We start from the raw sequence: 15,748 nt of genomic DNA, 5'->3' as shown, positions 1-15,748 counted from the left end.
GACACTTGAAAAAAGGTTTGATGAAATGCTAACAAGAATAGACAATTTAGAGAGGAATATAAGTGAATTAATAGAGCTGAAAAACACAATATGAGAACTTCACGAAGTATGCACAAGTTTTAACAGTCAATTGATCAAGCAGAAGAAAGGATATCAGAGGTCAAAGACAAACTTAATGAAATAAAATGAGAAGACAAGGTTAGAGAAAAAAGGGTAAAAAGGAATGAGCAAAGTCTCCAAGAAATATGGGACTATGTGAAAAGACTTAATATACATTTGATAGGTGTACCTGAATGTGACAAAGAGAATGAATCCAAGCTGGAAAATATTCTTCAGGATATTATCCAGGAAAACTTTCTCAACCTAGCAAGGCAGGACAATACTCAACTCCAGGTAATACAGAGAACACCACAAAGATATTTCTCAAGAAGAGCAACCCTAAGGCACATAATCGTTAGAGTCACAAGGGTTGGAATGAAGGAGAAAATACTAAGGGCAGCCAGAGAGAAAGGTCAGGTTACCCACAAAGGGAAGCCTATCAGACTTACAGCAGATCTCTCAGCAGACACCTTACAAGCCAGAAGAGAGTGGGGGCCAATATTCAACATCCCTAAAGAAAAGAACTTTCAACGCAGAATTTCATATCCCGCCAAACTAAGCTTCATAAGTGAAGGAAAAATAAATTTTTTTGCGAACAAGCAAGTACTCAGAGATTTCATCACCACCAGGCCTGCTTTACAAGAGCTTCTGAAAGAAGCATTACATATAGAAAGGAACAACCGAGAATGATCCAAGATGGCTGATCACTAACATCTCGGGATTGCAGCTCCTAGTGAAAGCACAGAGAACAAGAGGACGCCACACTTTCAGACAAATTTTTGTCGCTCATGGACCAGAAGATTCCTAGTGGAGGAGCCCCACGGGTCGCCAGCGCGACTCTTGTGGCCGGCGCAGTGGTTTTGCCAGCATCTCGGTATGGCAGCTCTTGGTGCAGAGTAAACAGGACTCGTTCCCCTTCTGACTGATGTTTGGAGCTCCGGGAAGGCAGAGTCGCCTCTTACGGACTCAAGAAGGAAGCCAGACTGGAGATTCCTGGGCAGAAAAGCACCATCAGTCTTAACGCTGCTGTTTTGGCTGGCGCAGTGGGTTGCTCAAATTTCGGCCCTGGGAATTAACAACTTGGACGTCCACTCAGAGACCTAATTTGAAAGCTGGTAATTACAAAGACGACAGGTGGATAAATTTACAATGATGGGAAGAAACCAGCGTAAAAAGGCTGAGAATACTCAAAATCAGAATTCCTCTCCCTCTAAGGAGGATCACAGTTCCTCATCAACAAGGGAACAAGGCTTGATGGAGAACGAGTACATTCCTTTAACAGAATCAGGCTTCAGAAGGTGGATAATAAGAAACTTCTGTGAGTTAAAAGAACATGTTGTAGCCCAATGTAAAGAAACTAAGAACTTTGAAAAAAGGTTTGATGAAATCCTAATGAGAATAAACAATTTAGAGAGGAATATAAGTGAATTAATGGAACTGAAGAATACAATATGGGAACGCCTAGAAGTATGCACAGGTTTAAACACTCAAATTGTTCAAGCAGAAGAAAGGATATCAGAGGTCAAAGTCCAGCTTAATGATAAAACGAGAAGACAAGATTAGAGAAAAAAGGATAAAAAGGAATGAGCAAAGTCTCCAAGAAATATGGGACTATGTGAAAAGACCTAATTTACATTTGATAGGTGTACCTGAATGCGATGGAGAGAATGAATCCAAGCTGGAAAATATTCTTCAAGATATGATTCAGGAAAACTTTCCTAACCTAGCAAAGCAGGACAATATTCAACCCCAGGTAATACAGAGAACACCACAAAGATATTTCTCAAAAAGAGCAACCCCAAGGCACGTAATCGTTAGATTCACCAGGGTTGAAACGAAGGAGGAAAATACTAAGGGTAGCCAGAGAGAAAGGTCAGGTTACCCACAAAGGGAAGCCTGTCAGACTTACAGCAGATCTCTCAGCAGAAACCCTACAAGCCAGAAGAGAGTGGGGGCCAATATTCAACATCCTCAAAGAACAGAACTTTCAGCCCAGAATTTCATATGCAGCCAAACTAAGCTTCACAACTGAAGGAAAAATAAAATCTTTTATGAACAAGCAAGTACTCAGAGATTTTATTACCACCAGGCCTGCTTTACAAGAGCTTCTGAAAGAAGCATTACACACAGAAAGAAACAACCAGTATTAGCCTTTCTAAAAATACACCAAAAAGTAAAGAGCATCAACATAAAGAAGAATTTACATCAACGAATGAACAGCCAGTTAACATCAAATGGCAGTAACCCTAAATTTAAATCGATTAAATCCCCCAATCAAAAGATACAGCCAAAACCCAACGGTATGCTACATCCAGACCCATTTCACATGCAAGGATACACAAAGACTCAAAACAAAGGGATGGAGAAAGATTTACCAACCAAAGGGAGAGTAAAAATAAATAAATAATAAAAAGCAGGAGTTGCAATTCTCGCATCTGATAAAATAGATTTTAAAGCAACAAAGATGTAGTAGTAAAAGGATCAATGCAACAACAAGAGCTAATGATCCTAACACCAGATACATAAGACCTATAAAGAGACTTAGACTCAATGAGACAGAAAATGAATAAGGATATCCAGGACTTGAACTCAGATCCAGAACAAGTAAACTTAATAAATATTTATAGAGCTCTCCACTTTAAATATACAAAATATACATTCTTGTCAGTACCACATCACACCTACTCATAGGTTTAAATGAAATATTGATTGCCCATTATTAATACCCATTTTTAGAATAAAGCAACATTTCCGTTCTCCCTCTTTTTCTTCCTCTCTCTTCCTCTCTTTCACTCCTTTTTTTTCCTTTCCTTCTCTCCAAAAATTAAAAAAAAAAAAAAAAAGAAAACCAACGTCTTCTAGCCAGGCACAGTGGCTCATGCCTGCGATCCCAGCACTTTGGGAGGCCAAGGCAGGTGGATCACCTGAGGTCAGGAGTTTGAGACCAGCCTGGCCAACATGGCAAAACCCTGTCTCTACTAAAAATACAAAAATTAGCCAAGCATGGTTGTGGGTACCTAGAATCGCAGCTACCGGGAAGCCTGAGGCAAAAGAATCGCTTGAGCATGGGAGGCGAAAGCTGCTGTAAGCCGAGATCACGGCACTGCACTCCAGCCTGGTTGACAGAGTAAAACTCCATCTCTTAAAAAAAAAAGCAGCCTCTTCCACACAGCAGTGTAGCAGTGCCAGGCTTACAGCTGGTCAGGCCACAGCTCAGAGACACTTGCTGTATGCTTTTTGTGGGCCAAGGTGGCTGGTTGCTGCTCTGCATCAGGCGTGCCAGTCACAAACTGTTTGGACATTGAACTTCTCCCCTGCAAATGACATGAAGATGACATGACTAATCACACCTGCTACATGGAATTATTCTAGAAAGAAACCAGTTGGAAGCCTCCTTCTTGGTCAATTAGGGCTGCGCTTTAATCCTGCCCGCGTTGTCAAACATCCTGTATTAACAGCACATTTTCTACAAGCACAAAAGAGAAAAGTCATGTGATGGTGCCCAGAAAGGCCTCCTGGTTTCTGTGGCAGGCGGCTTCCAGTCCCACAAGGGAAGGGATGTCTCTTCCTGGCCTCCTTTGTTTCATTTCTGCAGAGGGAAAGACAGGGTCCCCAGCACCTCCCAAAGCCTGGAAGTCTCCCTGGATGGCAGTCCAGTGGGAAACACTGCTCTGGAGAAAGGTTAAGATGCTGAGGAACAAGTTGTGGAAGAACCTAGGGGCCTTCTCTGGGATGGTATTAATTCAAAGAAAGGAGGACGAGAATTACTGGGGATGATATCTGTTGTCCCTTACCTCTCCTGGAGACAGCACTTGCATTTATCTAAAAAAAAAAAAGGAACAACCAGTATCAGCCATTCCAAAAACATACCAAAAGGTAAAGAGCATCACCATAATGAAGTTATCTGTATCAACTAATGGGCAAAACAGCCAGCTAGCATTAAATGGCAGTATTAAACTCACATATATCAATATCAATCCTAAATTTAAATGGAGTAAATGCCCCAATCAAAAGACACGGACAGGCAAATTGGATAAAAAATCAAAACCCATCGGTATGCTGCATCCAGACCCCTCACACATGCAAGGATACACAAAGACTCAAAGGGATGGAGGAAGATTTACCAACCAAATGGACAGCTAAAAAAAAAAAAGCAGGAGTTGCAGTTCTCGTCTCTGATAAAATAGACTGTAAAGCAACAAAGACCAAAAGAGACAAAGAAGGACATTACAAAATGGTAAAAGGATCAATGCAACAAGAAGAGCTAACAATCCTAAAATATACGTACCCGATACAGGAGCACCCGGATACATAAGGCAAGTTCTTAAGGACTTACAAAGAGACAGACTCCCACATAATAATAGTGGGAGACTTTAACACTACATTGTCAATATTAGACAGATCAACAAGACAGAAAATTAACAAGGATATCCAGGACTTGAACTCAGACCTGGGACAAGTAAATTTAAACAAACATTTACAGAACTGTCCACCCCAAATCCACAAAACATACATTTTTCTCAGTATTACATCACACCTATTCTAAAAGTGACCACATAATTGGAAGTAAATCACTCCTCAGCGATTGCATAGCATTTCACAGGTTTAAATGAAATATTGGTTGGCTGCTTGTTTGTTATTTTCCTCCCTTATTCCTTCCTGTCTCTATTGTTAAGCACATTTATTGGCATAAAAGACGTTTTTAATACCCGTTTTTTGTCTGCATTCTAGCCTGGGCAATAGAGCAAGATTCCCATTCTCTCCCTCTTTTTCTTTCTCCCTTTCATTTTTTTTTTCTTGCTTTCTCTCTTTTTTTCTTTTTTCTTTTCTTTTTCTTCCTTTCTTTAAAAAAAAAAAGTATGATGTTCGTTGTGGGATGGCAATATATGGCCTTTTTTTATGTTCAGGAACACTTCTATACCTAATTTCCTTTTTTCAAAAAAAAAAAAAATTAAATGGCAGAACATTTATTCAAATTTCCTAGTTGGAGAATATTGGAATAGCTGTCAAATTTTGTCTTTGATTTTAATTTTCTAAGTGACTACACATTTTATCCCTATTTTTGCTTTTTTATCAGCTTTGATAAAATTGTTGGCTTTTGCCTGGGTGCAATAGCTCGCATCTATAATCCTAACATTTTGGGAGGCCAAGGCAGGAAGATCACTTGAGCCTAGGAGTTAAAGACCAACCTGGACAACACAGTGAGACCTTGACTCTACGTTAAAAAAACAAAATGTTGGCTTTGTTATCAGTAATTGGTTATATTTACTGTGCTACAGATAGAGTGAAACTTTTAATTTGCTGCCAAACAAGCTAAGCAGGCACCTGCCTCAGGCCTTTAGCACTAGCTGTTTCTTCAGCCTGGCAAGTTCTTCACTCCACCCCTTAGATGTCCCTAAGGCTCAATCCCTTGCTTCCTTCAGATCTGGGTCCAGATGTCACCGTTATAAGAGTGGCTTTGACTGGCCATTATACGTAAAGCAGCAGTCTTTCTTTCCTGCTGCCATCACGCCATCATTCCCTATTCACCTTACCCTGCTTAATTTTACCCCATAGCACTGTCACCAACTGACATGTCAGTTTTAAATTTTTTATTGTTTGACCCTTCTAGCTAGATTATCAACTCTGAGATCAGAGACACTGCCTGATTTGTTCACTCTTTATTTCCAGTACCTAGAGAAGAGTCTGGCACTGTAGTAAGCATATAATACGTATTTATTGAATGAGCGAATCTTTTACTTGCTTTTGATAAAGGTAAGCAAGGTTGTATAGTCAAAGGAGGAGGTTGTTTAACTTGCATTTGAATCCCAACTCTGCTGCCACAAACTCAGGAGACCTGAAGAAAATTATGTTTCTTATCTGGGAAATGAAGTTTAGTCGATCACTGTGGTTGTTTAGTTCTTGTACGTTGTAATTCTTTCTTCTTTTTCATTGTTCTTTCTCATTTAAATATTTTCACACCTGTAATCCTAGCACTTTGGGAGGCCAAGATGGGCAGATCATGAGGTCAGGAGATCAAGACCATCCTGGCCAACACAGTGAAACCCCTTCTCTACTAAAAATACAAAAATTAGCTGGGCATGGTGGCATGTGCCTGTAGTCTCAGCTACTCAGGAAGCTGAGGCAGGAGAATCGCTTGAACCCGTGAGGCAGAGGTTGCAGTGAGCCGAGTTTGCACCTCTGCACTCTAGCCTGGGCAACACAGTGAGACTCTGTCTCAAAAAAAAAAAAATTCTATTTATTTTTTTTCCCTAGCTTTGGTTGCCATTATATGATAGAAATTATCAATTATTTTACTGACAGTTCTCTAGCTTTACTGTTTTGAGGAAAATTCAGGGATAAGCTAACCTTTTCACAGGTCTCAATTTGTGTAATTTACCACAGACACATTTCCCAGTCTTTCACTCCTGTCCACCACTACTCCAAGCGTGTGACTTGATTTGAGAGAGATGGAGGATGTGCAGCTGCTATATGTTTTCTGTCGGCCATGCTCCTCCTGCTGGCCTAAGCCTAGGCATGCATTTTGGCCCATTCTCACTCCTCACATACCCTGCATTTCTTACTTGTCAGTTCTGCCACACCATCTGGGGTAGGCAGTTTCTCTCCTTATTCACTACCACCAGCACACACACACACCATATTTCAGGCTTCTTTTTCAGACATGTTGGTTTTTTCCTCATAAGAAGAAATAGCCTCAAGAATTCAACCATATCCTCAGGAAATCATATTAACTGGTGTTCATTATCTTGATCCATCTCAAAAGGCCATATCACACTGAGAAGTAATAAAATCAGCTATTTTATTGTCAACATTTTCTTCCAGCCCATTTGCTTATGTGGACCCCTTGCACTGTAACATGGCCTATTTGTACCTTGAGCTCCTCAAAGACTCACTCAACGAGTATGCATATGCAGCAGAGCTAGCAGGCTTGAGCTATGATCTCCAAAATACCATCTATGGGATGTATGTAAGTACCCACGCCTTAGAGTCTTCCACTCATCAACATTTTTTATATTGATTTGATGGAAGCATTTTTTTTTGATTGAGGTTATGAGTTTAATTTCTTTTTTTTTTAATCTTTATGGCTAATCATATTTTATCATTTAATTTTTAAGTTAGCTCTTATTGTATTTAACTACATACCATTCATATTGTGCAAATTTTCCTTGATTTCTTTTTTTTTTAACATCTTTCATCAGCGTGTCATATTTTTCTACTCAAACAAAATTGGATCCTGATTGAGGTTTAGATCTCACCCATTCTGTATTTGAAATCTTGGTCTTTGGCAAAGGAAAATAAAGTCTTCCTTCTTTTGTAAAACCTAAGGTTGGCATATACTATTTCCCTAGAAATCCAGATCATGAGGCTGCATATCCATACTCTTCGGTCATGTTTCTTCATTTCCATGCCACTGCTTGAGGTATCAAAGCATTTCTTCTGTTTTTCTTTTTGTTAGTCGCTACATTTATGCTGATCCTCTCCATTGCAACATGACATACCTGTTTATCAGGTTATTGAAGGATGATTTAAAAGAGTATACATATGCAGCACGCCTCTCAGGTTTGAGCTATGGCATTGCATCAGGAATGAATGCAATACTTGTAAGTAACATGAAAACCAAAGAAAAGGCACCACCCCATTTAAGCATTATGTTGAGCTTGGGAAAACTATTAACTTCTGCATTTTGAAACAAGAAAGTTGATGGTGTTTTTCCTTGCACCTTTTTGATGATTGAAGAACTCAAATTAGTGTTAGTTCCACTAATGAATGATTTAATTAAGTTTAGTGCATCTTGTGAACATGTATGTGTGCTGCATTTATTTGCATGTTCTTCTGCTTGAGATGTTTAACATATTAATCCTGACAGCATGTTGTTTTTTCCATATAATTGAGTGTGTATTAACATCTGTAAGTAGAAGATATCCATAGTTACTGCTGTGGTGCTTGATTTTTACTTATAAATAGGCTCTCTTTATTTCTGCAGATAGCAGAAAGTTTCTATGTTCAGATACACCTGACATTTTAATTTAACTTACTTTGTAGCATACACCATTACCTACTTTATGTGTTTTAAAATAAGCATTATTAAATGCATCTAAGAAATAACTAGATCCTTTCTTTTGAATGTGTTTCCAAGCTTGCTATTATCTCAATTCCAAGTTAATATCCCTTTTATGGCACACATTCCTCTTCACTTTTCTTGAAAATATATTGCATATTTTAGTAAAAATGAAAATGAGAGCATTTTGGGATACTTCTTATTTAAATTCTAAGATTGTAGGAGTTTTAAATTTTATTTATTTTCCAGTGACTTTTTTTTTCTTCACATAAATATCTGGTAGCTTTTGTTGAATGTGTAAGAATGTATATTAATCTAAGCATTCTTAGAGTCCACAGAAATTTGAAGCTCAGAGATCATAAGTAGCTCTAAATAGAAAAGTAATCATCTATTTTATCTTTTTTTCTGTTGATTTTTAGTAGCATATTACCATCAAATACTTTTTATTTATGACAAAATGGGTTTTCTGCTAATTGTCTGTTTAGTTCCTACAGTAGGAAACATGATGTGTTTGCCATGGCCAGTGGCCTTCCCTCCTGCTGAGGTTCTTGCCTATCATCCTTCATAGCATATAGATTTTCATGGTATTCTAGCTGCAGTGTATCCCCTACTGCTTTGAGTGCCACCATGTGGAAATATAGGAATTCTTCATTCCTCACTTTTCAAAATATTAGGTATTAAGAGACAAAGTAAATTGTGCTAAATTAGCTGGGCACGATGGCTCTCACCCGTAATCCCAGCACTTTGGGAGGCCAAGACAGGTGGATTGCTTTGAGCTCAGGAGTTCCAGACCAACCTCCTGGGCAACATGGCAAGACCTTGTCTCTACAAAAAATTAGCCAGACATGGTGGTGTGTGCCTGTAGTCCAGCTACTCTGGAGGCTGAGGTGAGAGGATCACTTGAGCCTGGGCAGCAGAGTTTGCAGTGAGCCAAGATTGCACCACTGCACTGCAACCTGGGCAGCAGAGCTAGACCCTGTCTCAAAAAAAAAAAAAAAAGTACTAAGCCAAGATCCTGATGATACACACAGTGTATCTTTTTTACACATTTGTTTTGCCATTAGCTTTTAGAACACCAACAAAACTTATGAAATATGCAGGTGGTTAGAATTATAAATCTTGCCAGCCAAAATGGTTCATACTTATAATCCCAGCACTTTGGGAGGCCAAGGCAGGTGGATCACTTGAGGTCAGGAGTTCAAGACCAGCCTGGCCAACATGGTGAAACCCCGTCTACTAAAAATATAAAAATGAGCTTGGCATGGTGGCACACCTGTGGTCCCAGCTACTCACGAGGCTGAGGCAGGAGAATTCCCTGAGCCCGGCAGGTGGAGGTTGCAGTGAGCCAAGATCACACTACCGCACTCCAGCCTGGGTGACAGAGACTATTTTTTTTTGAGACTGTCTCAAAAAAAGAAAAAAGGTGGGGGGTCCTAATTGGGCAACACTGAATGAGAAAGTGGCAAAATGCCATGTAATGCAGAATCAGGGCTGCCTCATTTCTCCAAGATGACTTTTAAAATATTTAAACAATTTGGGGACAAAGATGGTTAAAGCTGGGCGTGGTGGCTCACACCTGTGATTCCAGCACTTTGGAAGACTGAGGTGGGTGGATCACCTGAGGTCAGGAGTTAGAGACCCGCTTGACAAACATGGTGAAACCCCGTCTCTACTGAAAATACAGAATATTAGCCAGGTGTGGTTGCATGCGCCTGTAATCCCAGCTAGTCCAGAGGGTGAGGCAGGAGAACTGCTTGCAGCTGGAAGGTGGAGGTTGCAGTGAACCGAAATCATGCCACTGCACTCCAGCCTAGGCAACAAAAGCAAAACTCTGTCTCAAAAAAAAGATGGGCCGAGGTGGGTGGATCACAAGGTCAAGAGATCGAGACCATCCTGGTCAACATGATGAAACCCCATCTCTACTAAAAATACAAAAATTAGCTGGACATGGTGGCGCGTGCCTGTAATCCCAGCTACTCGGGAGGCTGAGGCAGGAGAATTGCCTGAACTTAGGAGGCAGAGGTTGCGGTGAGCCGAGATCGTGCCATTGCACTCCAGCCTGGGTAACAAGAGCGAAACTCAGTCTCAAAAAAAAAAAAAAAAAAAAAGATGGCTAATGTTACCTTCCAAAATGTTACAATATATTTATGAGACATTAAATTGAATATGTTTCATTTTTTATCTCTGGTTGTAGGATTTTCTACATGTTTAAAAATCAGGTTGTTTATTTGGAAGTTGTTTTGTGATATTTTTAGACTTTTAATACCCTGAATTCTTTCTGCAGCTTTCAGTGAAAGGTTACAATGACAAGCAGCCAATTTTACTAAAGAAGATTATTGAGAAAATGGCTACCTTTGAGATTGATGAAAAAAGATTTGAAATTATCAAAGAAGCAGTAAGTTTTCTGAACTCTATTTTTTATTCAAAACATATTGCTCTATTAGAAAAAGTTTTGATAATATAAAAGAAGTGAGGAGAAAAAGGAGCATTCATAACCTTGTTGCATTCATCTCACCCTGTCTTTGCAAAATCCTATACTCTATCCAGAAAGAAAGCCTAGTAGACTCTGGTGGATACCTGACCTCGTCTCTGTGGGTTCCAAGAGCTAGGGCAGTTGCAGCTCTGAATTTCAAAGAGAAGCACTTAGTGGCTGTCAGGGCCTCCTTGAATGTTACATCCCAACCTCCAGTTCAGAGGAATACACAATTCAGCAGACTGAGGTCTGCCTTACCACAAGACCTTGTCACATTAAAGCATACTATTTGGGTTTGACATATCTTCCACTTAAATTCAATTCATGTTTAGCCCAGTAATGGAAGTAAGGGATGAACAGCTGCTTCTGAAGCTAAACTGTGATCTTTTCATTGTATACCAGAAGAAACTGCCATCAGTTTTCAAATAAAAATCCCAAATGGATACCTATCAATGTTGCTTGCTTACAGAGACTTTGGGGATAGCTTTATAGTGTAGAACCTGAAGATTCCAAAAGACATCCCTGAAAATTAGGGGAAACTTTCCGAGGGACAAAAGATATCCCATAGTGCAGGCACTTATAGTCCATGTCAGATGCTGAACAAATGTTAGCAGCAGCCTGGAAAAAGAAAAAGCATGCACTTTTATGTAAGGATTGGAGAGGAATAAACCCCATTCTTAATTATATAACTTCAGAAAGGGGAAAGAAGTAAATCCTAGTAACACATCGTTTGAAATTTGATTATAACTGGACTTTTAAAATGATTTTTAAAATATTTATAAAATTACTGAACTTGTGTTTCCCTTCACTAGTACATGCGATCTCTTAACAATTTCCGGGCTGAACAGCCTCACCAGCATGCCATGTACTACCTCCGCTTGCTGATGACAGAAGTGGCCTGGACTAAAGATGAGTTAAAAGAAGCTCTAGATGGTGAGACTCTTCTACTTAAAGCTTAATGCTTTCTTCATTTTTTTCCTAAATTCATTTTGGTTTATTCTGATATTTACTGTGTATACTTTTAAATAACTTGTAGTTCTATTAAAGCTGGCTGTGCATATGTTTTATAAAAACAGTGGTGGGCAGGATGGCTATAGTTAACAGTAACATATACTTTCAAATAAGTAGGAGGATATTGAACATTCCCAATACAAATGATAAATAAACTTGAGATGATGGATTGCTTAGTACCCTGATCTGATCACTATACATTATATGTATATATAACACTATTACACACTCTGAATATAATTAAAAAATAAAATGGTGGCTTTGGAGTGGCTTTTAAATTTAGGCAGATTAGCCACATTTACTGTTTTCATTCTGAACCTATACCAGTTAATTATTACTATTTTTAGATTTCTGCAGAAGGACTGGGTACAATGAGTCGTACCTGTAATCCTAGTACTTTGGGAGGTAGAGGCAGGAGGATCACTTGAGCCCAGGAGTTTGAGACCAGCCTGGGCAATATAGTGAGATTCTGTCTCTACAAAAAAGAATAAAAATATTAGCTGGATGTGGTGGCATACACCTGTGGTCCCACTTACTCAAGAGGCTGTGTGGCTAGAGGATTGTTTGTGCCTGGGAAGTTGAGGCTGCAGTGAGCCATGATTACACCCACTGTACTCCAGCTTGGGTAACAGAGCAAGAGTCCCCACCTCCAAAAAAAAAATGTCTACAGACTAAATACTCTGACCCAAGTACTAACTTTGTTAATATTGAAGGGTTTTGTTTTTTTTTTTAAGACTGAGTCTTGCTCTGTTACCCAGGCTAGAGTACAGTAGTGTGATCTCTGCTCATTGCAACCTCTGCCTCCTGGGTTGAAGCAATTCTCCTGCCTCAGCCTCCTGAGTAGCTGGGGTTACAGGTATGCACCACCACGTCTGGCTAATATTTTGTATTATTAGTAGGGACAGGGTTTCACCATGTTGGCCAGGCTGGTCTTGAACTCCTGACCTCAGGTGATCAACCTGTCTTGGCCTCCCAAACTGCTGGGATTATAGGGTGAGTCATTGCGACTGGCCAAAATTGAAGTTTTAAGAAGAGAAAATGTTAACTGAACTCCAACGTCTTAACACACAGAAAGGTTCAGGCTTCCCCTCCCTCCACCCCCCACTTTAGCATCCTTAGATTAGTTCAGTTAAAAATTGGAATATGTGTAAAGCCTAAAGAGTCATCTTTTGGTTTTTTCCTAGAATCTTAAATCTAATTTTCAGGAGTTTGACTTGAAAATCTGAAATTCCCCAGCCTGGCCAACATGGTGAAACCCCATCTCTACTAAAAATACAAAAAATTAGCTGGGCGTCGTGATGGACGCCTATAATCCCAGCTACTCAGGAGGCTGAGGCAGGAGAACTGCTTGAACCCAGGAGATGGAGGTGGCAGTGAGCTAAGATCATGCCACAGCACTCCAGCCTGGCGACCGTGTGAGACTCTGTCTCAAAAAAAAAGAAAATATGAAATTCCTTGAGAGCAGTGATTATGCCTTTCTTCCATACCCCTTTACTTAGTATCTAGTATAATATTATGCCCTCAGCGTGTATCTAATGAATGCCTATTGAAGGCAAAGAAATTACTTTCAAGATTTCTTTATTGGAAAAAATACAGATTTGTATCACCCTTATTATTTTAAGATTTTTCACTTCTTAACATTACTTTACCAATTAATCTTTCTTCTTACATGCTCAGCCATAAGCAATAAAATGCAATAAAAGAATTCTGGACCGGGCATGGTGGCTCATGCCTGTAATCCCAGCATTTGGGAGGCCAAGGTGAGTGGATCATGAGGTCAAGAGATCGAGACCATTCTGTCCAACGTGGTGAAACTCTGACTCTAATAAAAATACAATAATTAGCTGGACGTGGTGGCATGTGCCTATAGTCCCAGCTACTTAGGAGGCTGAAGCAGAAGAATTGCTTGAACCCAGGAAGTCAGGTTGCAGTCTTCCAAGATTGCACCACTGCACTCCAGCCTGGTGACAGAGCGAGACTGTGTCTCAAAATAAAAAAAATTTTGTTGAATGTTTTAATAATCTTTTATGACAAGTTCTTATACTTCTGTAACACTATGATTTTGATGTATTCAGTGACTCAAATCAAGAGCAAAGTACTGAAGTCATTATTTTGTTGGTTGTCTCAGGCATTAGGTAGGAGGCTAGATTATAAAAATCCTTAACTAGAACAGGTGCAATTTTTATCAGGACAGTTAATATGCTTTTTGCAAAATGATTATGGTCATATGCAATTATTAGCAAGAATTATACCTTTAAAAATACCACACAATTAATTTTAAATGTTTTCAAAAATGAAACCTACTTTTATAATGTTCAAAAAGAAGCAAAGGTTTGAGGGTTTTTTCCTCCCTTTGTTAGAATCTAGGTCAGATGGCATGTTAATTTTAAGCAGAATAAGCTCTATACTATCTCAGAGGCATATGAAGGCTTTCTAAAATGGGTTTTATAAAGAGAGAAGTCAGTACATTTTTGGTTTAAATTTTCTGCTCAAGTAAATAATTATTCCATTTTGATATATATACTCCTCCAATAATAAAAAATGCCAAAATGGCTTAATTTGGAGACAACTCAGTGGGAGAGACTTGCTCTTCAGTGACTCTAAATCATTCAGCTATTCAGGTGCCAGGGTAGCAAGAACTTCAGGGTTCGGTGTGGTCCAGCAGCATTTACTGAGTGCCCACAGTGCACCCAGCCCAAGACTCCAGGTGCCTGAGATCAAAAAATGATCAAGTAAACATAGGAATACCCCATCTCTACAAAAAATACAAAAATCAGCCAGGCATGGTGGTGCATGCCTGTAGTTCCAGCCCCTCGGGAGGCTAAGGCAGAAGAATTGCTTGAACCCAGGAGGTGGAGGTTATGGCACTGGGTGAACAGAGCAAGACCGTCTCAAAAATAAATAAATAAATAAATAAATAAAAATGATCAATTAGATGGGGGTTTCTTTGATCAAGGAGCTCCATTCTGGTGGTGAAGCATAAATGTAAACAGATCATTTTAATAGAGACAAGAGGGTAAGTATTGTGACAGAAAGCTGCAGAGAGTGCTGAGGGAGCCTAGTGAAGAGGACTCCTAAGTCAGTACAGTGGAGTAGAAAGAATATCTACTTTGGAATTAGACCAAGGATCAAACCCCAGCTCTGCAGTTTACTAGCTTGATGACTTTGAACAAACTTAAATTTTCTTAACTTCATTTTCCTGCCTTTAAAGTGGGGATAATAGTACCTACTTTATAGTGTGAAAGATAACATCTGTAAAATCCCTGATCTGTGGTAAGCACTTGTTAATTCCCTTACCATGTGTCTCTTTAAATGTCAATCACTGATTTTAGCATCCATTGGTAGATCTTGCATGTAGCAATTATTACTGTGGTGTCCTAATGGAGGAGGGACAGCTCTTCCTTACAGAATGATTAAATCAGTATATGTAAAAGAAGAGGGAAGTAGAAAAATTGACATTAGAACTCCATAGTAATAATTGCTACAGGCGATATCTGCCAATGGATGCTAAAATTAGTGGGTCAAATTTAAAGAAAAAGAAATTATTTGTATCATCTCATTTCTTTTTCCCCAAAATAAATATTCAGTAATTACAGTGGGAAAAATAGGCATAGATGGGCAAGTGGGTTTTTCTGAATTGCACGTAAAACATATGTGAGTTATTAGATTATAAACAGAAGAATAAAATGATACATTTACAATAAGGACATCTGGCAGACACCACCTTAACCAAGTGATCAGTGTTAACTCACTAGTACTACAACATATCAACTTCATGAACCCCCTGATAGGATGCAGTGAGAAACGTGCATTACCTTTGTGGTATTCTTTCTAGTAATACATACATGAAATCTAATTGTGAGAAAACACTAGACAAACCCAAATGGGGGACTTCTATAAAATAACCGAACAGTACTTTTCAAAAGTCTTAAGGTCATAAAATATATGGAAAGGCTGAGAAACTGTCAGAGATTAGAAGGAACTAAAGACATATGACAGCTAAATGTAATGGAGGGTTATGGATCAGATCCTGGAATAAAATAAGGACAAAAATGGAAAAAATCCAAATATAGTCTGTACATTAGTTAATAGCATTATACCAGTGT

The 15,748-nt window shown here is 39.1% G+C and overlaps 1 protein-coding gene across 17 annotated transcripts in view; it reads left to right on the top strand.

Moving 5' to 3' along the window:
* Positions 1-15,748, top strand: part of IDE (insulin degrading enzyme) — a 133,389-nt gene that overhangs the window by 98,557 nt on the left and 19,084 nt on the right. For 11 of the 17 annotated variants that reach the window (XM_078346035.1, XM_054243097.2, XM_002756402.7 and 8 more), the window contains 3 exons: positions 6,922-7,066; positions 10,443-10,553; positions 11,444-11,564. In XM_078346035.1, the coding sequence (XP_078202161.1) occupies positions 6,922-7,066; positions 10,443-10,553; positions 11,444-11,564 (377 nt within the window). Of the gene's footprint in view, positions 1-6,921; positions 7,067-7,555; positions 7,701-10,442; positions 10,554-11,443; positions 11,565-15,748 lie in introns of all 17 variants that reach the window. The other 6 variants (XM_078346032.1, XM_009009970.5, XM_078346034.1 and 3 more) reach the window with 1 other exon arrangement.

This window comes from Callithrix jacchus, chromosome 12, assembly GCF_049354715.1.
Source record: "Callithrix jacchus isolate 240 chromosome 12, calJac240_pri, whole genome shotgun sequence".
Taxonomy (NCBI): Eukaryota; Metazoa; Chordata; class Mammalia; order Primates; family Cebidae; genus Callithrix; species Callithrix jacchus.
This window is presented reverse-complemented; position numbering and strand designations above follow the sequence as displayed.